At 45.6% G+C, this 22,456-nt stretch overlaps 1 protein-coding gene and 1 pseudogene across 2 annotated transcripts; one reads left to right on the top strand and one right to left on the bottom strand.

Moving 5' to 3' along the window:
- The first annotated feature begins 1,556 nt into the window (after window positions 1-1,556).
- wipi2 (WD repeat domain, phosphoinositide interacting 2) lies at window positions 1,557-8,142 on the top strand. Its single transcript, XM_079177148.1, has 12 exons — window positions 1,557-1,779; window positions 2,643-2,725; window positions 3,377-3,546; window positions 3,722-3,818; window positions 4,300-4,397; window positions 4,682-4,774; window positions 4,893-4,963; window positions 5,094-5,207; window positions 5,363-5,527; window positions 6,090-6,197; window positions 6,336-6,430; window positions 6,661-8,142. Exons 1-12 carry the CDS (start codon window positions 1,706-1,708, stop codon window positions 6,771-6,773), a joined length of 1,281 nt encoding a protein of 426 aa, XP_079033274.1. The 5' UTR covers window positions 1,557-1,705; the 3' UTR covers window positions 6,774-8,142.
- Window positions 8,143-8,990: 848 nt separating this feature from the next.
- LOC306709211 lies at window positions 8,991-22,179 on the bottom strand (annotated as a pseudogene). The gene is made up of 29 exons: window positions 22,162-22,179; window positions 21,542-21,775; window positions 21,265-21,408; window positions 20,483-20,670; window positions 19,888-19,984; window positions 19,699-19,791; window positions 17,477-17,540; window positions 17,210-17,308; window positions 16,207-16,310; window positions 15,857-15,995; window positions 15,598-15,689; window positions 15,332-15,505; window positions 14,536-14,578; window positions 14,427-14,431; window positions 14,175-14,283; window positions 13,980-14,060; window positions 13,676-13,821; window positions 12,789-12,879; window positions 12,262-12,318; window positions 12,012-12,123; window positions 11,567-11,904; window positions 11,116-11,329; window positions 11,039-11,067; window positions 10,724-10,830; window positions 10,311-10,401; window positions 10,046-10,171; window positions 9,721-9,891; window positions 9,401-9,601; window positions 8,991-9,188 (listed from the first exon to the last, which is right to left on the bottom strand). The product of its transcript is annotated as an uncharacterized misc_RNA (transcript).
- Between the last annotated feature and the right edge of the window lie 277 nt (window positions 22,180-22,456).

Below are 22,456 nucleotides of genomic sequence, written 5' to 3'. Positions count from 1 at the left end.
CATGTACACACTATGTACTATTTTGACATTTAGGTACTGAACTTATGCAAAAGCAGTGGTTGAACGTAACGAAGTACCTTCACTCAAGTACTGTACTTATACAATTTCATGCTACTTTGTACTTCTACTCCACTGCCTTTTGGAGACAAATATTGTACTTTTTACTCCAATGACAACATTAGTCACTCTGCAGATTTAAATGCAAGTAAAAAAAAATCAACTAATAAGTTATGATGTATAATTATGGTTTAAGCTGCCCAGCAGTATAAAGTACTGTACATTAGCCCCACCTCAGCTTGCAACATTCAAATGATGATCACATGAATGCATCATTAAATTATCATCCAGTAATATATCATAACAAATATGTCATTGTGAAATGGGCCATTCTGCATAATGATACTTTTACTTTTGGTACTTTAAGTATACTGTCACGCTAATACCTTTACTTGAGTAAAAGATCTGAATACTTCTTCCACCACTGGCTAAAAGTTGATCGTGGTGGATTGGCTTTCTTCTCCCGGGGCAGTTGAGCGTTTGTAGTTTTCTCACCTTTGTACGTTTTTTGTCTTGCTTTCTTTCCTTTTTATTTATACTTGTGCCAACTAGCTGATAGTGATACTCTCCCTCTTTAGTTCTGTGAGATCCTCACACAGGGCGAGCAGCTGTCTGCAGTGTAAGGTAAGATAAGATAATCCTTTATTAGTCCCGCAGTGGGGACATTTACAGGATCACAGCAGCAAAGTGGACAGTGCACACAAGATACATAGTAAAAAAACAAACAGTAAAAATAAAGAATATTATATATACAGACAGAGTATTTTGTATTGAATAATTTGTATCACTCAAAATGACTCTCTGACATGCTCAGACTTACACCTGAAACTGCAACCCGAACTCACACCCAAAATTACACAGTCGACACACATCAGATCAACATCAGAACAGTTTCCTTCTCATCATCCCACGCTTCATCACACGCCTTTGTGTATGTGTGTGTGTGTGTTATTTGTAAATGTAATTTATCCTTGTTTAATAGAATATCAGGAGGAGGTGCTGTTTTAAGACATGAGTCTTTCTAATTAATGGTAGAGCCGTTGAAGTGAATAGCAGCTTTACAAATGGTGTGATAAAAACTAGATAAAACGTTAATATTCTATTTTAGGATGAGGTTAGGAGAAGATAGGAGCTGGTGTGTATTGTCAATGATATGATGAATAAATATAATTAATTTAGCCTACCAATCAAAGTAGACTGTGTATCTCGCCCCTTCTTTTCAGATGTTGTTTGCACATATTGACGATGGGTGGCGCTGTTGCATCAAATCACAAATAGTTACTGTACAGTGGAGTGTTTCCACGAGAGCCGTGTTTGCTCCTGCTGTCTCTGTCGCCCGTGGAGCCGAGACAACGGACAATAAAAATCTATTCTCGGTCATACCGTGTATGTTTACATTAATTATCATCAGCACTGAGCACTTGACAAAACTGTCCTGGCTCTTTAAAGGCACTGCACGCTGCGTGCCCGGCGCATGCGCAGTAAGGGGGAGCAACAGCCCCTGTGAAAAACAACAACAATCACTACAGCGGGGCCAGGAAAAAGAGATGGCTCCTTGAAGCGCAACACTCCTGGGCCTTATCGCAGTACTAATCCCAGCCCAGCTGCTATTTCTACCGGAGCCTTATATGTCGATGGTGTCGAGCCCATGAACTTAGCCAGTCAAAGCGGGGATGCTGGCGGAAGCCAGCTTCTCTTCGCCAACTTCAACCAGGACAACACGTAAGACAGGGCCGGGGGTCCGACGGCCTGTGCTGGTATATGGGTGGCGTTAGTTAGCTCAGTGTGACCGGGTCTGGACGTGGTGACTGGGCTCGATGTGAATTAGTCTGGAGGCGATGTCTACCAAGAGACATTACTGCTAAATACACGCCAACTTTAGCTAGCTGTGCGCGCGGTCCAGTGGACGCTAGCATGACGTTACGTGTTATTTCACTAGCATAGCTTTTTTTTAAGCTAACGTGAAGCTGTGTGGGTCCGAGGCTAACTTTAGCCACAACACACATGTAGGCTAGGTGTCATGTAACTTCTCGGTGGGCTGTGGTGACGGTTGTTGGGATTAATATACAGTCTTGTAGAATAAATACTTCTTTGTATGTTTTTGGGGCGCTGGCGTCCTTTCTTTGTAGGACTGACTCTACAGTTCGTGACTGTTTGATAGCGCAGTAACGGTCACAAACTGTGTCACTGTATTTATTGCAAACGAGGTAAGTAACGTTAGCTAGATATGTGCCTTTGTAGTGCAGTAAGTCTGCTAAATGTCCTGCTCCTCTGCTCCAGACCGCAGAGGCCTGTGGCTCTATTGCAAAACCGCTGCAGTCGTGTGACGACGGTCACAATGTGTGACCAGTAACGGTTCATCTAGTAACGGTTCATCCAGTGACTCTGAGACCACTGATCACTGCGGTGTCCAGTTTAAAACGCCTCTGAGAGCTGCAGTGACGATACTTGAGCCTGTCAATACCCAGCGTGTGTGTGTGTGTGTGTGTGTGTGTGTGTGTGTGTGTGTGTAGGGCTGTGGTGGTGTGCTGATATAATAATAGTTGTTCAATGCTGCTTTTGTGTTGTTTCTGTTGTTTGTGTAGGTCCTTGGCTGTTGGCACCAAATCAGGATACAAGTTTTTCTCGCTGTCCTCTGTGGACAAATTGGAGCAGATATATGAATGTCGTAAGTATTGTCTTCCTACTTTTATTCTCTTTACTCTGTCAGGGAGCAGACTGAGTAGTACACCATCTTTGTGTAGTCGGTTTAAAGCTACTTGTTCTACACTGACAGTATCACTATTGCGTTATATTATTGTTCAGTCATATCTTTGAGTCAATGTTTTTAAACGTAGGCTCGGTTTAGACACGATCACTGCACTGTTAGAGCAGTGCTGTCCCTTTTTAAATATTCATAAAGTTTTAACTGGCACTTTCCCCACACACGTACATCAAAGCCTCCTCCTCGTTATTGGACTTACATCATTTACAATATGATCTACTATCTACTATCAGTCTTATTGTGCATGTGAACTACCCATGTGCAGTGAGCTAACCTGGAGACTCGAGTTGTGTAGTCAGACGAAGGCGATGAGTGTTTTCAGCCCGTAAGTGCTATAATCTATAATTCATGAACCCGGCTTTTGCTCGATATGTTTACTGAACAATGCGGAGCAACGAAACGTCTGTGAATCGGCTCACTGCCCAAACGCGCTGTAACATGCGATGCTTTCATTTGCACCGTTGTTCGGCTCAGGGAGAGGCAGCTAATAAAAGATGACGGCATGCCACCGAGCGAACGCTGTGATGACTTGTGTGTGTGTGTTTGTCCCCACAGCCGACACGGAGGATGTGTGCATTGTGGAGCGTCTGTTCTCCAGCAGCCTGGTGGCCATCGTCAGCCTCAAGGCGCCCAGGAAGCTCAAAGTCTGTCACTTCAAGAAGGGAACCGAGATCTGCAACTACTCCTATTCCAACACCATACTGGCTGTCAAGCTCAACAGACAGGTAGGAGGATGGAGGGGGAAGAAATACCTGTCTGTCAGACACATTCTGTCTCACGCATTCCTCAAACAACAGGAGACGCATTCATCTCGTGCAGATGTCCTCGTTGGCTAATATATCGGTGTCTTAATTAGTGTGTGCCTGTGACGCTGATGTTGTTGTGTGGTTCCTTGTGCAGAGGCTGATAGTGTGTCTGGAGGAGTCCCTTTACATTCACAACATCCGAGACATGAAGGTGCTGCACACGATCAGAGAAACTCCACCCAACCCTTCGGGTGAGTGCGACGCATGACGAGCAACGTGGTAGAGTGTGTAGTCGGTATAGTACGTGGTACACTACAGAAAAATGAGTTTTTCCTTGTCAGTGTACAATGTGCTCAAACTGAAACTAGGGGCGTGACTTTCCTCAGGTTTTGGTTTCTCTTTCATATTTACAAGATTATTTTTAGTTAACAATTAACTCCATTTTGTTTTCTGTTGCCTTAACGGCAAAAGTTTGAGTTACTTCTGTGCTATTTGTCTGTTTTAATAATACGACCACTGAACAAAAACCCGCTCATGCTGTCAGAACTATTCTCAACATCGAGATGATTGTTGCGTCACCGTGTACTTTCAGTCGTTCTTTCAGTCTCACTGATTGTCACGTTGAGATGAATGTGGTTCTGTTGGAGTCTGATTTATCTTTCTTTCTTTCTTTCTTTCTTTCTCTGTCTTCCTTTTGTTCATCCGCTTGTGTTTGTGCTCTTGTTTCTCCAGGATTGTGCGCCCTTTCCATCAGCAACGATAACTGCTATCTGGCTTACCCAGGCAGTGCTACGATAGGAGAAGTGCAGGTGTTTGACACAGTCAACCTGGTAGGTGAACACCAACACTGTAAAGGCCTCTGCCCTTCAATACAAAGCTCTTATGTGCACACAAACACTTGTTGCGTGTATATAGCTGAGGTGCTGTTGCTTATTAGATTGTCTAGTGTTTATTGTATGTCATTCTGTAAGAGACCCAGAGCTGAAATGAAATGTAACTGGTCCTGTGCGACTCAGTCCTCCAGTGCTTCCCATCGTCAGTCGCAGCTGACACTCTGAATTGTGTCCTGTCTGAAGAAGCGCATCTCTAACTCGTGTCCGTGTGTGTTTTCCAGCGAGCGGCTAACATGATTCCAGCCCACGACAGCCCATTAGCGGCTCTGGCTTTCGACGCCAGTGGAGTCAAACTGGCCACGGCCTCGGAGAAGGTGAGGCGCTGACTGTACAGTGCACTGACCCGATGACTATGTGGCTTATTTGTGTGTCCTCGCCTCCCAAGCTTTGTCATCCTCTCACGTGCCTTGTGTTCTCTCCCTTCCTCCCCAGGGCACAGTCATTCGCGTCTTCTCGATCCCAGAGGGACAGAAGCTCTTTGAGTTTCGGAGAGGAGTCAAGAGGTAGATGGTTTGATCTTTGACTACACTTCAGAAATGAAAGCTGTTTTACCGTGATGTCTGTGTGTGTGTTCGTTCGTGCTGTGTATTTGTGTTCACCTGTTTCCCCGTACATGTGGGTTTCTTATCTTAGGTGTGTGAGCATCTGCTCGTTGGCGTTCAGCATGGAAGGCCTGTACCTGTCGGCCTCCAGCAACACAGAGACGGTCCACATCTTCAAATTAGAGTTGCAGAAGGAGAAGTATGTGTACGTACCTTTCGGTTTCCGTCCTATTACGTCAGACTTTACAAAAAAAGCGTCTGAGGATTAGGGATGAGTCTTGCCCATTTACTTATGCTTCATGTTCCTCAGAGTAACAGAGGCTTCTCACATTGTGTGTGTGTGTGTGTGTGTGTGTGTAGGCCAGCGGAGGAGCCCACCACATGGGGAGGGTACCTGGGCAAGGTGCTGATGGCGTCCACCACCTACCTGCCTTCTCAGGTTACGGAAATGTTCACCCAGGGGCGAGCCTTCGCTACCGTACGACTGCCTTTCTGTGGACATAAGAACATCTGCGCCTTAGCTGTGTGAGTATATATACACACACAACACTGTTGTTGTTGTTGTTGTGTGGGTCCTGCCTTTAAAATATGCCGTGAAAGTGGAATCAGAAGTAATATGCGTGACTCAGTGCCAGTCTGCTCTTCATTTATTATTGAAAAATAAGAACATCATGGTCACCTGTGACGTGTTCTTCTTGTTTTGGTCACTGAGATCATTTTGTCCCCGGACATCATCTGTGATGTTTTCTGTTAACTAACGCAGTCATGCTAACTACCAGTTCAGCTGCTTCACTAAGCTATGAATCACTTAGCCTCCTGCGGCCCTGAGATTTATCCAACAGGATGCTCACCAGCACGGTTTAGAGCGGCACAGCTTTAATGAACTTGAAGGAGTCCTCATCACTTTGTGTTATATCAGGCTGTAATAGCCATTTGACGAGAGGGTGCTGCAGATCGTTACTTCAGCCAAAGATAACCGTGATCCAAACGACGGCAGCATACAAGCCGTGGTAGCTGACGGCACGTCTTCATCATTAAATGGAACTAACATGCTCGTGAATCTTTTGTTTTTGTTGTTTAAAATCAGGATTCAGAAGATTCCTAGGTTGTTGGTGGCAGCGGCTGATGGTTACCTGTATCTGTACAACCTGGATCCACAAGAGGGAGGAGAGTGCACACTCATGAAGCAGCACAGGTAACACACACACCCATACACACACACACAGAGTGTGATGAACGGGTCGTTGAACACCGTAGTCTGAGGTTGTTACACAACCAACAGCCCGAGGTTTAGAGAGTTGTGCTGAGAGTTTCTGCTCCTGAATCTCTTCAGGTTGGACGGCAGCGCTGAGCCAGCCAATGAGATCCTTGAGCAGTCACATGACCGCCCACTTGTGGCCCAAACCTACAGTGCTGCTGTCACTAAAGGTATGTCACTCAAACACTTTTTACCCAAAGTTTGTTGGAAAGGACGATGTCATTTGGATATATACATATATATATCTCCAGAGGAATTATACCTTATCATTATGTAAGTCATTTCAGGAAGGACATCACGAAAAATCTCTTTCTTTGTGACATTTGCCTTTGTTACAGAGAGACGTGTCCAAAGTTGTTTGTTTGCATAAAGGACCTTCCACCGCTTGTTCTTTTCCTAGGTTACTGTGAAGAGCAGGGCGCCGTGGGAGGGGCGGGGCTAGACGACGACCTCAACGACTTGCGCCTAGAGGAAGAGAACGAGCAACCGCCACTCATCCTCGAAACTGACTGACTTAGTACCCACCAATCAGAGGGCTCCTCTGGTGCTGCTATGAACGTGTGACACGGGGGGGGGGGGGGGGGGGGGGGGGGCGGGGGCAGGATCAGAGACGGGGGTGTTTTTAAACGCTCAAAGGTGTTCGAGAGCCTGTCTGTCAGTCTGTTTGTCCGTTTGTCCGTTCACATACATGTCTATCTTTTCTCCCTCCCCCCCCCCCCCCCCCCTCCTCCCACTATTTGGACTCCCCTTTTTTCCTCAGTTTGCCTGCGCAGGCCAAACTTGACGCTTTGCATGTACATGTGCCAACTGCTAAAAACATGCTCCAATGTGAAAACGAGTATCTGTGAGTGTGTGTGTGTGTGAGTGTGTTGGACGTTTGATAAAAGAATACAAATGTAGCCGTGTCTTCACTCGAGACACACGGACGCGAGCACTGTGTAAAATGAAAGTGTTTTGTGTAAGTGCCTCTCTGCCCCGGCGCCGTGCTTGAGAGGGGCGTCTCTTTGCATTGGCTTAATAAAATCTATTTTCAGTTGTCGGATCTTAATCGACGGTGTGTACCAATCTTTTTGACCCTTTCCTCTCTCACGTACAGGAGTCCGGCTCAAGTTTAACCTCCAAAGAAAGATTTAGAAGCCTTTGGCAGGAGGCGGATGTGTGTGTGTGTGTGTTTAAGAGTGTGTTTGTGCGCTTGTGCTGAGGCCTCATTCGTGTGTTCTGGGCATGTACATTAGCAAAACACTGAGTAATTAGCCTCCACTTGTCCCCAACCACCCACCCCTCACTTTCACCTCATCCACACAGAGGCTCAGTGGACCCCCCCCCCTCCCTCAGGCCCACAATCATTGGTTGATTTTAAACTCTGACATTGATGATCTTTTCTTAAATCTACTTAACTGATCACAGCCAACGGTGTGTCATGCGTAAGAAAACCTGCATGGTGTCGTTGACGTGGTACTTAGTCCATACATGGAAGACATTTGGGGCGGTGAGGATCAGTTGGAGAAAGGCGGGGAGCTGTCAGTGATGCGTCTTCATCGACAGCCTCCTCACTGTAACTACTCTGTACATTACTACATGTGGCAAGATATCGCCGCACCACGCTGTCGGGTTATGACCGAAGAAGAGTGCACGCTCTCTGGGACAGACGGGTGAGCCGTGGATTTTTAAGTTTGATTGATCTGGAGCTCAGGCTGAGCCTCATCGACCGGTTCCAGGATGCTGCATGATCCCCCCCCCCCCCCCCCCCACATTAATCCATTGGTGTCTGAAGCCGCTGAACTAGGATCAGCCACGGGACTGTCAGGCGTTTTCTAATGATTTTGTACAAAATGTGAAACGTTCATCTGAAACTAAAATGAAAAATAAATTCCATGTTGATGTATGAGACCAGGTGCCTTTTGTTCTTGCTTATAGACTCATTGTGTGGTCCAGTTTAAAAAGGTCTTAATTTAGAGAGAACAATTACCATTTACAACTGTTTATTTTAGCTACAAAACGTTTTACTTCACCCCCGATTTCATGTTACAGTAATCATGGAATAGGTGAAACATTTAAACCTGCATGCACTGTTCTGTTCCACTTGGGGGCGCTGCAGCGATCTATAAAACCGGCTATTATCACCTTTAGTGCTCATCCAGCGGACACGGAGCAACATTAGCGTTCACGTGGAGCCTCGTTTCTGCCCACCTGATGAATATGAGTCCAGTGAGCTCTCTCTCTCCTCTTAGCTGGAGTATTATCTCCACCAACTACCTGTGTCTGTGTCTGTTCTATGCTGCAGTTAGGTTGTGAGCAGCTCGCGTGTGTCTGAGTGGGTTTAACTGAGCTGTCCTGCTGGAGAAAAACACGGTCGATAAGAAGGAACAGTGAGCTGAGAGAAGCTCAACACATCAGCAGGGCGGTGAGAAAGTACCGCTGACCTCTTGCACTTAATCGATTTTATTGCTCAGAGCAGCTTTCTAGAGAGGCACACACTCAATTTATTGTTGCAGGCTGCTTCATTAAGTGTGGACCCCCCCCCCCCCCCAGAATAATCCACAGACCCTTCTGCTCATTTCCTTGTAGTTTATTAATACTTTGCAGCCGGCCACTACCTACACACATATATAGGGAGATGTTTAATTGCCTACCTGCTAGCTCTGTGTGTGTGTGTGTGTGTGTGTGTGTGTAGGTGTAGGTGTAGGTGTAGGTGTAGGTGTGTGTGTGTGTGTGTGTGTGTGCTCCCCTCTAATTGTCCTGCCCTCCCCCGGAGGGCTTCGGGACCTGGACGATCTCCACCGAGGTGGCGCCCTTCGAGGTGGAGGCTCGGTTCCTCATCCTCACTTTATTTAGGGTCATCTCCGCCACGTCTGCGCGCTCCTCGGCGTCATCCAGCTCGTGGATGATCTTCCTGTATTTCGACCGGCTGCTGTTGGCCTGCTCCTCCTGCAGAGACACATGGCACGAGGTTCGTTGCGTCACAAAACGTCCCTCTAACGTGTCTGCTTTTGAGGAATTGCAAGAACGTGCCCCATTTCTTTTGATTGACACATTTTGTTTTATGTTCGAGGCTCCAATGGGATCCAAGTAGCATAATTAAAAGTGACAGAATTTAAACGTAAGACGGTTAGGTCCAGAATCCCCGCTCCTATACTCACAGCGTCCTCGATCTGCCGTTTGTAGGACTTGAGCTGGTTCTGGAGTTTCTCCACCAGCTCCTTCATGTGCTGGTTGGTCTTGTGGTCTTCCTCCGTCTGGAACACCAACTCTTTGAGTCGAGACTCTCCCTCGCGGAGATTTTTCACCGTCTCCACGTGGCGCTTCTGCTCCTGGTCCAGCTCGCTCTCCACCTTCCTGATCTAAGGGCAGAATGGCGTGTGGATGAGAGGTGTGGCGTCTGCACGGGTGTCTGACCCGTTCCCATTTCGTCACTTTTTAAAGGAAATGCTTTTGCTTGCTCATCAACCCAGCTCCTCACCCTGGTTTCCAGTTTCTGGATGGTGCGCTCCCCGGCCTTCTGAGCCAGCTGCTCGGCCTCCTCCAGCCTCAGTGTGAGGTCTCGGAGGTTCTGCTCCTGGTTCTTCTTGACCTTCTCCAGCTGGGAGCTCCGGTCCTGCTCCTGCCGAAGCTCCTCACACAGTCGCGTTGCCTGGAGGAAGACACGTGCAAAACGTACAGAATTGTGGGCCTGAAAAAAAACGGACGTGAACTGAACTCATCAATGTTTAAATCTTGTCTGGTTCATGCATGTCATGCCTTGACTGTGACCGTTCTATGGTTGCACGTGTGGTCGTGCAGCTTACATCAGTTACGGCCTTCTTGACTCTCTCGTCGGCAGAGCTGAACTCTGAGATGAGCTCTTCATTCTCACTGGACAGTCGGGCGAGGTCGGCCTCCAGTTTTCTCTTCAGGATAGTCAGGCTTTGGTTCTAGAGCAGGAGACATGGATGGAAATGGTGATCCGTTGGAGAAAAACGACTTGCGGCAACAAGTCAGAAGAACTCTTTACAAATCTGTCTGTGTGAGCCTCTGTATGGGGCTGCCTGGCCCTCCTGTGCAGCCACCCACCTGCATGCTGATCTCACTGAACCTCTCCGTGATCTCTACCAGTGTCACGGTTAAGCTTTGCCTCGTGTGTGTGTGTGTGTGTGTGTTTCTCCTGATTGTTCTCATTCACTTCACCTGTGCCCAATCACCTGCCCCTGGCTTTTCCCTCTGCCAACATTCAACTCACCTGCCCAGTCCACCCAGCTGCAATCTACTCATCACCCCCACACACACACATATATATATATATATATATACTCTCCTGTTCTGGTTGTCAGATTGTCTTTGTTCGTCCCCCTGTCTGCTTCATATGCCGCCATTTTGGCCTTCCCCTTTGTGTTCATCGTGTCCTGGCATTTTTCCCTTGTGTTGCTTCTATGGTTTGTGACTTGTGCCTTTTTTTTCAGTTTGGAGTTGTTTTGTGAACTTGTGACTTGTTCAAGTCCCCCTCCATCTTCTTCTTCATCCTCGTAGCCTCGGCACGACCTTTGGCCTCAGCCTCCAGGCTGGCCTGCAGCGACTGCACTGCACGCGCATGGTTCTTAGTCGCGTAAAACATCACAGGACGTAGTTAATTAAGAACTATAGTTGGTTATGAAACACAGATACTAGAGTTCATTATTGTTGATCATGGTGATCAATAAGTTGTGAATGAAGACTTCTGAAAATATTTCTATGTTCTTTTCTTGTAATCATATTTTAGTATTTGCGTGTGTGTACACTATCTTAGCGTTAGAATGTCTGTTTTCTGACCTGGTGACTTCAAACTCCTCCACACACTTTCCCCCCATCGTGGTTCGACTGTACCGCAGCAGTTAGAAGCTACCTGAGGGGGTTTTGTTTTCCTTGCGGACGGTCTCGATGTGGTCCTGGCTCTCCTCATAGGCCGTCTTCAGCTTGTAGAGCTCCGTCATGTAGGAGCGGCTCTCCCTCTGAGCGTTGTCCAGCTGAAGCTCCTCGTTCTTCTGACTCCACTCGGCCGCCAGCTTGTCGAAAACACGCTGCTTCTTATCCAGAGCTGCTGCCGCCGCCGCGTTGGACTAGTCACACAGGCAGAAAGCCAATAAATCTCACCTTTTTGGGAACATTATTTCTGCACACGGGAACTTTGATAGTTTCATGTCATCAGGAAAGGGCTCCGAGATAAAAAAGGAGTTGTTAAAGATGTAATGCTAAAGAATCAATATTGGATAACTGATCAGATTTACAGCAAGTATTCTGAGTCAAGGCACAACCCTGAACTCCTGCAGTCTGTGTGTGTGTGTGTGTGTGTGTACCCTCTCCAGGTCTATGGTGAGGTCCTCCACCTCTCCCTGCTTCTCCCCGCTTCCGACTCCTCCTCCAGCTGCTCCTTCAGCAGGGAGAGGTCGTGGCGGGCGTTGGCCAGGCCCACGACCGCTGTGTTACGACCCTGCAGTGGTGGAGGGGAGGAGCAGCAGTAGGTGTTATTGGAGTTGTTTTAAAGGCAACAAAAAGAGAACAGATAGTGAAAAGTGTGTTTAAAATATGACACATTCCTACTAAGTAAGGGTTGAGTGTGCTCCATCTCAGCCAGGCGAGCATTGGCCTCTGCGAGGTTGTCCTCTAGTTTACGGGCGTGGACGTCAGAGCTCATCTACACATGGAAACATCCGAATACATACAGGTGCAAGCCAGGTGTGTGTGTATGAGTTCATGTTCAAGGAAGATGATCGCACTAGCTTTTCCGAGTAGCGTTCGTACCGTCGCTTTCTGAGTGGCCTCCATGGTGACGTTGAGGTCTTCGATCTCCGCCTTCATGCCTATCGCTGATGTCCTCCAGATCTCGTGACAGCTCTGCCCTCTGCTTCTCCACCTTTCAGGGAGCAGACCAACAACCGGCTTTAATCTATAACTGGCATAAGTAACATCCCACCTGCCTGCTCATTTGTACTTGTCAACATGTGAAAACAGAATTGTAATTCTGCAGTTATGTATGAGGTTTCATTTGTACCTTGGCTCTCATGGTTCGCTCAGCTTCCAGCTCTTCCTCCAGCTCCTCAATGCGGCCCTGAGAGGAATGACAAACAACATTAAACTTGCATCTTTGAAACCAGATCATTGATCATCGTCCTCTCACTTCTTCAACTCCTCATTCTCATCCTTTTCCCATTTGCTATCGCACCTTTCCTCCTCATCTCATCCTTTCTCCCTCTAGTGACCTCATGCAACAGTCATCAGCTCTCATTTGCCACGGCTTAAAATCAATCGTGTCGGGCGGCTCATGGGATTTGCAAATACTGCAGTGAATTCACCAATATTGGGAGGCCAACGCAGTACATTTATACATTAACATTGATGTAATCGACACAACTCAAAAACAGTTACGTTTGATGTTTGTCTTAGCTCCTAAATAAATTGTGAGTAGGAATTGAAATTAGTCGTAACATGACTGCTGCAAGTTTATAGTGAAAACACTAGTGTCCCAGTCTTTTTCCATCCTCGGGATGAAACCACAGAGGAAGAAATCAGCATACAGACCTGGTGCTCTTTGAGCTGGCGGCCCAGCATGGAGCTGAGAGCCTGTTCTTCCTCCAGCTTCGAGTTAATGTTGTTGATCTCAAAGTCTCTCCTGAATGAACATACACACACACACACACACACACACACACACACACACACACACACACACACACACACACACACACACACACACACACACACACACAGCAGGGGAATTAGAAACTGCAAGGATTGAGTGTGTAAAAGAGTGAGGGACACACAAATGTCTGACTGCTGTAGTGATAAGCCTTTGTGTTAACACTTAATATGAAGGTCATGTCTATGAGTCAATTCATAAGATATTATCATATCAAATTATGAACATCAATAACACACTATACTGTTATATATTGTGACTTTGTGAGCTTTGAGTAAAGTGACCGCGCTGTGTGAGATTATTGGTAATTGTATGATACACCAACTATGACACACTTACGAGGGTTTATGGGCAGTAATTACTGGCTGCAAATAAAATGTAAGACTCAAGAGCATTTATATTATCAAAGCCATGTCAAGTCTTTATTTCCCAAAACACAACTTCTCCCCTAAAGGGATATTTGTAGTTGCATAATGATGTCTAATTATGTCCAATACTTAAAATACTTTATAAAACCTATTGTAAGTAGACGTGCATGATTCTAAACATTAATAAAGAGCTTCATAACGCCTTATAGATGTGTTGTAATGTCTTATGAATGTGCATAATGGCCTTCATATAAAGTGTTACCGAATTGATTTTGTATGTTACATGTAGAGAGGAAGTCAGACAAAGGTAAAGCTTTAACAAAGTTGTCAGCTGTGTGTGTGTGTGTGTGTGTGTGTGTGTGTGTGTGTGTGTGAGAGAGTTAAGGCTTTGTTTCTCTCACTTCTTGATGACCTCCTCCAGGTCGAGCTTGGCGTTCTCCATCTCATTCAGGTTCTCTATGGTCATCTTCAGGTCTCCCTCTGCTTCCCTTCTCGCCGTCTCCACCTCCACCCTGATCCTCTTCTCCTGCCCCCAGCTGTCCCCCAGCTACACCCACACACACACACACACACACCCACACACACACACACACACACATTCAAACACGATTAAAGCACTGATTCTTAGTATTTTTTGCTTCAGGTCTGCATATAAGAGTTTCAATAAGTCACGAGGACAAACTGTGAAGCTGAAGAGTCTCGTACCTCACTCACTTGGGAGTTGAGCTTGCTGTTGGTCTTGGTCTTAACTTTGTCTTCTTCTGTTTGGAGATCCTCCAGAGTTTTCTGATTAAATTATAATAATGTATGTCTTGGTCACAGTTAAACTAATAAACATAAAAAAGGAGTTTAAAATAGGAGTCTATGTGCATGCATGCTGCCATGTGTGTGTTTGTCTACCTGTTGTAGTTCCTCCAGAGCTCTCTTTTCCTTCTGCAGCCGGGCGCCATTGGTCGTCGTCTCGCTGACTCAGGTCACCTGTCAGAGTTCGCACCTTGAAGTCCAGACCCTGAACACACCATTGAACAGAGTTCAGTCTAAATCTTATGTCCAGCCTTTGTGTCCATTAATCCAGATGTCTCCAAACTACACCTCCACAGCTGGCCATGAAGGGAGCCGGTGCTGCCTTCCTCTTCCTCCAGGCGCTCACGCAGATCCTAGTCCCACAGTTATTTCAGACACAGGCAGACATATTACTCTCCGAAATGTCTTATTATTAGATCTGCTCAACATTAAAGATGAATGCACATTTAATATGGACCTTGGGTGCAGCGCTCCTCAGCATCACCCAGCGTGTCCTGCTCCTGTGGCGAGACGAGGGGATAAAGTAGGTGTGTGTGTGTGTGTAGTGTGTCTTTGTATGTTTATATGTACGCAGGTGTAAAGACAGGAAAGGTGCATCACTGGCTCTGGCTTGAGAATAGTGCTGTTTTTTGTAAAATGTCAAGAGCTGACATTTTGCATTTTAAGGAATTAACACAATAAAAATATCACTTATCATTCATATAATTTTGTATGAAAATATAAAATACTACAATGCCCCATCAATATAGACAAATATAACTGATGTTACAACAAATTGTGTTTCATATCATGCAAATTGAGCACAGACATCATTTCCTGCTACTGTACCATCGTTGTTTGGATTTGGAAACAGAAACGCAACTTGAGAAATGAGTTTTAAAAATATATTTATCTCGAACAGCGGTCCAAGTGTTGGCAGCGAAACTCTTTTAACCGTCTAGATAGTCAGAAGGGGACAGCAGTAAGTGTTGTTAAACAACCTTCTTGGTTTTTCAGAGATTGTATTTATTTTTCAGAAAACGGGAGAAGCAGAGGATTTTACTGGTGATTAAATCTGTCTTTGTCTGCTTAATAGAAGCCAGAAGAAGTATTTTGACCTTGTGTTTTATTCCGTGCACAAAAAGATTTGCCAGTAGACGACAAGAATTTCAATGAGAGGGCAAATTCCTCGGTCTTTGACATGCATGTCCTCTAAATGTAACATAAATACACACCCTCATGCGTACTGATGTGCACTTGCAGAGCTGCAGCGCTGCAGCCAGCGCCAGGGCGAAGTCGTTCTTCTCCTGTGACAGAGTGACCATCTTCTCCTCCAGATCTTTGATCTTGCCCTCCAGCTCCTTCACCTTCTCCTCTGCCGCCCTCAGCTCCTCTTCCTTGGCCTTGAAGGTCTCCTCCTGACGGGCCACCATCGGCAGGGGCTTCACCTGGAGGAGCAAGGCAGGAAATATGATGATGATGATGATGATGATGATGATGATGATAACTTCCCATTTGTCCAGAGGCGAAAATTCATCACACACTCGTTGCCAACCTTGACCCTGGGGCGCGTTATGCCCTTCTGCAGCTCCCCAGAGTTGATGGCCATGAGGTGGGCGACGTCGTCAGCCATTTCAGGGAGGAACGGGGACAGGGGACAAGGAATTAATGACGTTTATTCCAACAATGTCTTGTTGCACATGCTGAAAAAATGAAAAATACACATGAGATTGAGACTGATGAAAGGAGAAATAGAGCGAAAAGTGCCAGGGAGAGCGGACACGGTGGACTTTTTATACCCTCAGTGGAATCCACATCAGCTTGTTCCTCTCTGGCTTTCTGTTTGAACTTCATGTTGCCGAAGTGCATTATGCCTCCAGTCAACTTGTACACACTCATCTTCTCCTCGAGAGTGAAGCCCAGGACATCAAAGGCTTCCTGTGGACACGCAGGCATACAGAAAGAGAGAGAGAGAGGACGAGATGCAGAGTATCACTGCTGCACAACACTTACACAGAGGCAATAGCACCATCAACAGGCTAATTTATATAATTTATCATTGGTCGTATATATGTCCGTCTTTAATACTGATTTAAAATCAAAGTACAGCATGAATTTCTCAGCTCTCACAGAAAAACCCTGAACTCACGTCAGTGAGCGGCAGTTCCTCCCCATCATCCATGTTATCCACCACAGTGACTCCCTGACACACCCACACATACTGTTTGGGGTCTGGCTTCCGCAGCAGCGCCTCTGGAAGACATAGTATCAAACATAATAATGAGAACATACTCATTTGTTACCTCGAAAGCACGTCACAATGTTTAATACTGGATATAATTATTAATTCAGACATTTCTCCCAGTGGTTCTCAAGCTTTTTAGTGAGACACTCAAACCCCCACAGCCCTGTTAGATGTACCCCTTCATCAACACAACATTGACTTTAAACGGGATGCTATTTTACTCTAATGATGATATAGTTCACTACTTTTTCACACAATTCAAGTGTCAGTATTTAGGTGGGTTTGGTGAAGTTTGCTTTCATACTGATAATGACAGAGGCTGGACTATTATAAGCTAACGTTACATTTAACTATTGCAACTGTTAATCCATTAGCTTTAGCTCACTTTTTCAACTGCTGACGCTAATCTGTTACTTTTAGCTAACAGTTAACTATTTAAACCATGTTACGTTTAGCTAACCATTTAATACATATTACTTTTAGCTAAGTATTTAAACCATGATACTTTTAGCTAACTAGTGATTAAGCTAACATGTCTTACATAATGTTACTTTTAGGTAACGCTCTTTCAAACGTGTATCCATTACTTTTTTCCTATTTCAACTGTTTATCCATCACATATACAGCAGTTATATAGTTCTATATATATTCTGCTCTTCATCTGTAAAACATATATTTGTAAATTCTCCATTGCCAATTTGGTTCCTCTGTCAAATCCAGATGTGAGAGACTATTTTGACTGTTACAAAGAAAAGCTAACTCAAATTTCTCAACCTTTAGCATTCACGGAGCTGAGTGTGAAACCATAAGGTGGATGTGTGCAGCAGTGAAGAGGATCTCTAGTTCCTATGTTCTGCTTACAACTTTCATTCCATATCTGATGGCATAGCAGCTTTCATTTTCTCACTTATGAGTTCTGGTTTCTTTCCAGACAGGAGTTAGTAGAAGATGTGGTATCCTCTCTCAGCAGCCTGCTGGGAAATCACTCTTGATTTCTCTAGCAGATCTGAAGCGAGACAATTGGTTTTAAAGATACTTATTATATTCCTTTCGCAGCTTACAGTTGTTTTTTTGGCAGGATGACATCTTCATTTCATGAATACTACCATGTAAAAACCTAGACTTTGGTATTTGACCGAGGTAATAAAAGAAGAAATGAATGAAACCCACTCACAGCTCTCAATGTCGGCGCCAGCCAGCTTAGCTGTTGGCCCAAAGTGGATGCGGATAAACTTTCCCTAAAACAATACATATATGTCAATCTCACATATTTTCTGATTGTACTGTTGACATCCCATGGACAATAATTATTAGGGCCCGAGCCGCCGACAACGTCGGGCCGGCGAAGGCCCTATTGAGTTTGTAAGGGGTATTATTATTCTGATTCTTATTTTTGTAGGGAATGAGCTAGTAGGGGCACTTGCCATGCATGAAAACTCACCAAATTTGGACACCTCTCAGGTGTGGTGGAGAAACTCTGCTGCGCAAGGTTGTATACTTGTGTGTAAAAAAATGGCTCTCTAGCGCCCCCTACAAAGCGGACCGGCCACGCCCCTCGGCCAGTTTGTCCGATTGACTTGAAATTCAACACACATGTCCTAATCCACTAGATCTAAAAAAAAGCCTCTCAGACCCCGAAAATGCGCATACTTAAATTTTCCGCCATTTTGAATTTAGTGAAAAACACATCTTTGCAAACTCCTCCTACACGCTGGCTCCGATTGCTACCAAAATTGCTGTGGATCATAATTGGATGTAGATCACTCAGATTTATCAAAAGCTTTTTGATATCTCTTTGCGTTGAGAAGATATGGACCAATGAACTTCCTAAGGGCGTGGCTTAATATCAATACACATAACTTCTCAACCCATGGTCGAAAATTCACGAAACTTTCAGCATATGTGCCCATCGCATACCGCAACATACCCTAAGATTTTTGTTGCATTCAACCAATAGGGGGCGCTACAGTAAACCCGCAAAGTTGTGTTTTTTGGCACTTTTCGCATTTTGCAGCCTTCGTATTTTAACGAACTCCTCCTAGAGCATTTATGCGATCGACTTCATATTTGTTCAGGGTGCTCTTAAGACCTTTGTGATTAAAAATTATTAAAAGCTAGCGCTTTCGTCGAAGAACCTTGACGTGGCGTGGCGGCCATTTTGCATCATTTTTATGAAAAATCAAGTTGTTATAACTCTAAGGTACATTAACCAATACACACAAAACTTCTTGTGCATGAAGCCTCTTCAAGCATGAACACACACAAATTAAAAAAATTTCGATAACTCATAGCGCCACCTACTGGCTGAAGGCAATGTTTTTTTTTAGACTTTCATTTATTCCTCCTAGCCACGTGACCCGATTAGTCTCAAATTGTGCTAGGATGGCCTTAAGACATTGATGAAGATTTGCCATAAGTATTGTGAGTTTTCGTTGAACGCTGTTGCCGTGGCGACGCATCGTTCGCCATGCAAAATTGAAGTTGTTATAACTCCAAGGTACATTATCCAATTTGCACAAAACTTCTTGTGCATGATGCCACTTGAAGCCTGAACATACCTGATTTGAAACAATTCAAAAAACTCATAGCGCCACCTACTGGCTGAAGGAAATATGGTTCAGTAGGTTAGGATGCTCAGAAATTCATGGAACTTTGCACATGTGTCAAAGGCATCGGAAGAAGTATGTGGTATGAGTTTTGGCCTTGTCCGTTTTAAATTGCCTCTGTAGCGCCCCCTACAATATTTCAAAAGAGCAGCCCCGGCGCTACGTTTGAGCTACACGTACGAAACTTGGTAGGCGCGCGTATCCTCTGGAGACTTAAAAATAAGTCTCTTGGCACCATGCTCTAAAACCTACCAAAGTTGGCCATTTTGATTTTGGTGTCATTTTTCCATAGCATAGTAGGTTAGGATGCTCAAAAATTCATGGCACTTTGCACATGTGTCAAAGGCATCGGAAGAAATATGTGATATAATTTTTAGGCTTGTTCGTTTTAAATTGCCTCTGTAGCGCCCCCTACAATATTTCAAAAGAGCAGCCCCGGCGCTACGTTTGAGCTACACGTACGAAACTGGGTAGGCGCACGTATCCTGCGGAGACTTAAAAATAAGTCTCTTGGCACCGTGCTCTAAAACCTACCAGAAGTCGGCCATTTTGATTTCGGTGTCATTTTTCCTCAGCATAGTACTATTTGCAAAGCATCGTTTCCAGCATCGGGCGGTCCCACGCGGGATCGACGACGTCTCGCTCGCGGACGCGCCGTCCCGCGGTCGCGGACGTTCTCCGACGCGCAGGCCGGAGTCCGCCGCCGGCCCCGACGCGCAAGGGAGGCGAGGGCCCGTTCATCACTGCTCGCAGTTTTAATTTCATTTGATTTTTGTACATGTGTCCCTACAAAGCGTGGGGAGTTGTTGTTCCTGATGGTCTTGGCGTTGCCAAATGCCTCCAGCACTGGGTTAGCCTGAATGATCTGGTCCTCCAGGGAGCCCTGAGAGGAGAGAAGATGAAAAGATGAATGTGAGATGAATTTGCATGGGTTTGTCACATAGGAAAAGCATGTATGCATACACAAACACACGCTCTCCTTAGAGTCAGAGGCTTTGCTCCCAGAAGCTCCAACATTGGTGAAGTACTGGATGACCTTCTTGGTGTTTTCAGTCTTGCCAGAACCAGATTCTCCACTGGAGGAGGGAAACAAATAGGGAGTTTAAGGCTACACCTTATATTTTTTACATGCAAACAAGAAAAAAAAATATGTCCTCGCATGATCGGCATAGACTGGTTTTCTTGCTCTGCAATGATGGGACTTGAAGAGGGCGGGGGAGAAACAGAGAGAGTGTGAGGGAGATGAGAATAATTGCTGCTGATTTCCCTGTGAGCAGATCAGAGGACAGCTGATGTTTTCTGTCAGCATTACCAACAACACAGACAGCTGTCAGCTCTCCCCTGATGCCATATAATGGCTTCAAATATTTTTCTGCTCCCTGAGCAAATCATCACACGCCACGCTGATTACACAGCAACTGCCCCGCTCCCTCTTTCCACATAAAGAACAGTGTAATGACTTTCAAGCAACTCGCCCCGAGGGGAGTTGTCCCAAATCACCACATACCACTTGCATGCTTACTTCTCCTCTTTGCCAACTCAACTTCCTCCCCCCCCCCTCCCTCCCCAGTGACCTATGATGACCCTGTCTTCGACGCTCCTCACCCATCAGCATGTCGTGGTAGGCGTTGTCCGAGATGGAGAAGAGGTGAGGAGGAACCTCGTTGCGTTTCTTCCCCTTGTATATCTGGGCCACTTTAGCGCCGTAGATGGGCTGCCATTTGTACGGGTTGATCGTCACACAGAAGAGGCCCGAGTAGGTCTAGGAGCGGATAGGAACATATAAAGACGTCTGAAGAATAAAACGATCAACAAACAAATCTGTTTCTGAGGCACCCTTACATGCCTTTCCTTCCCTTTCCCATCTAACATGCAGAAAAAGAAAAGTCCGGTGCACTTAAGGGAAACGTTTTATTTGATATCTGAATATGAAAATACATCAAGTTTAATACAGTTGAGGTGTTGTTTTGTGAAATAAGTACTGTAATTTTTCTTTTTTGTTACATCCACTTTCCATTTTGATGGACAGTTAAAAATAAAACTCCACTTCCCTATTTTGTAACTGCTGCTCTTACAAAATTTGTGATGACATCAGGGTTTTTTCTAAGACTTGACAAAGCTCCTCCAGAGCCACAGAAGATATAATACTATGAGTAGTACTCCCCGTGACAAACAATGTGACATTTATGAGTAAAATGGGGGCTGAACTTGCTCCATTCAGCTTCTGGTTAAAACGGCCTAAATGACCTAGTGACCAAGCTATTTGGGGAACAAAACAACGTTGTTCTACTGTCTTCGAGGTGTCATGTGGACATGGTTTTGAATAGGTGTTTTCATGGTGCTGTAACAAGCTTACATAGATCCTCATGCTGACGTAGCGGCTGCGCAGGTTTTCTGGCGCGCTGGCCTCGTTGAGGAAAGTGAGGTTGGCCATGTCGTTGGCTTGATAGAACTTAGGAGTGTTCATCTGCTGAACGTCATCCTTCCTCACGGTCACCGTCTGATCGGAAAAGGAAAATCACTCAATCATCAAGATTATTATGATCTGAGCGGGATTATTACCTTTAATCTAGACATCAGCTCAATTTGACTTCTTAAACGTAAATCTTTAAGACAAAATAACTTGGTCTTACAGTGTTCTTGCTGGTCTTGACGGTGACTTTGTCCCCATCGTCAGACTGAATCTCCCCAGCAATGAAAGCCTCCTTCTCATCTTTGACCCAGCAGGAGCGCTTGATGTCGTATCGATCATTCACGGTGTCCAGGCGCTCCTTCTCCGGGGGAACCAGGAACGGCATGTGGTCCACATCGACCCCGCACTCCCCTTTATATGGCTGCTGCTGCTGCTGCTGCTGCTGCTGCTGCTGCTGCCACCAACGGACACCAACCAACTGACCAGCTCACTCACCTACTCAGGCTGAGCAATGGAGGGAAAGCAGAACGTGTTAGTAAGAGGGACGACACCGGCCCTCAGTTGAACAGCACCCAATATTTGCCTCCGATACTCACCAATGCAGGAGGTGGAGGTACGCTCAGGAGGAATATAGATGTGTGAGCTGGAGGCCACGCTGTCTTATATCAGGCTTTCTTCTACCTGATATGGTCACAACTCCAAAACCAGCCGCCACCCCGAGGTCTCATCCCTCCTGTCTGCCTGGCAGCGCCGGATCTGGGAATTCTTCAGTCTGCCTCCGTCCATTTAGGGCTTCCCTGGTAAGCTATCACTCAGGCTGAAACCGTCTCTTTTCCTCACCCCCATCCCTGGAGCCATCTTCTCCACCTCTCCGCTCCACCACACCTCGATTTCCACCCCACCGTGACTCTGCTCTTAACTGTCTGTTGCTTCTTCTCCGTGCGCCCGGTGGGAAACTGGGATGAGTCAGGCCTCTTAAATTAGAACCAGAGTGGGCCATTTTCCTCACATTTTTCAATTTTACAGTTGTCTTCATTCTGTTGCTCTACATAGTGCCCACTTTCAGACCACTGACTCAAAACCATTGATACGAAGCAACTTTAATGTAACCAGCTCTTGTCAGTATACGGCATGA

This window comes from Pholis gunnellus (genome assembly GCF_910591455.1).
Source record: "Pholis gunnellus genome assembly, chromosome: 17".
NCBI classification, from domain to species: Eukaryota; Metazoa; Chordata; class Actinopteri; order Perciformes; family Pholidae; genus Pholis; species Pholis gunnellus.
The sequence above is the reverse complement of the archived record's forward strand: the minus strand, read 5'-3'. Positions and strand labels throughout refer to the sequence as shown.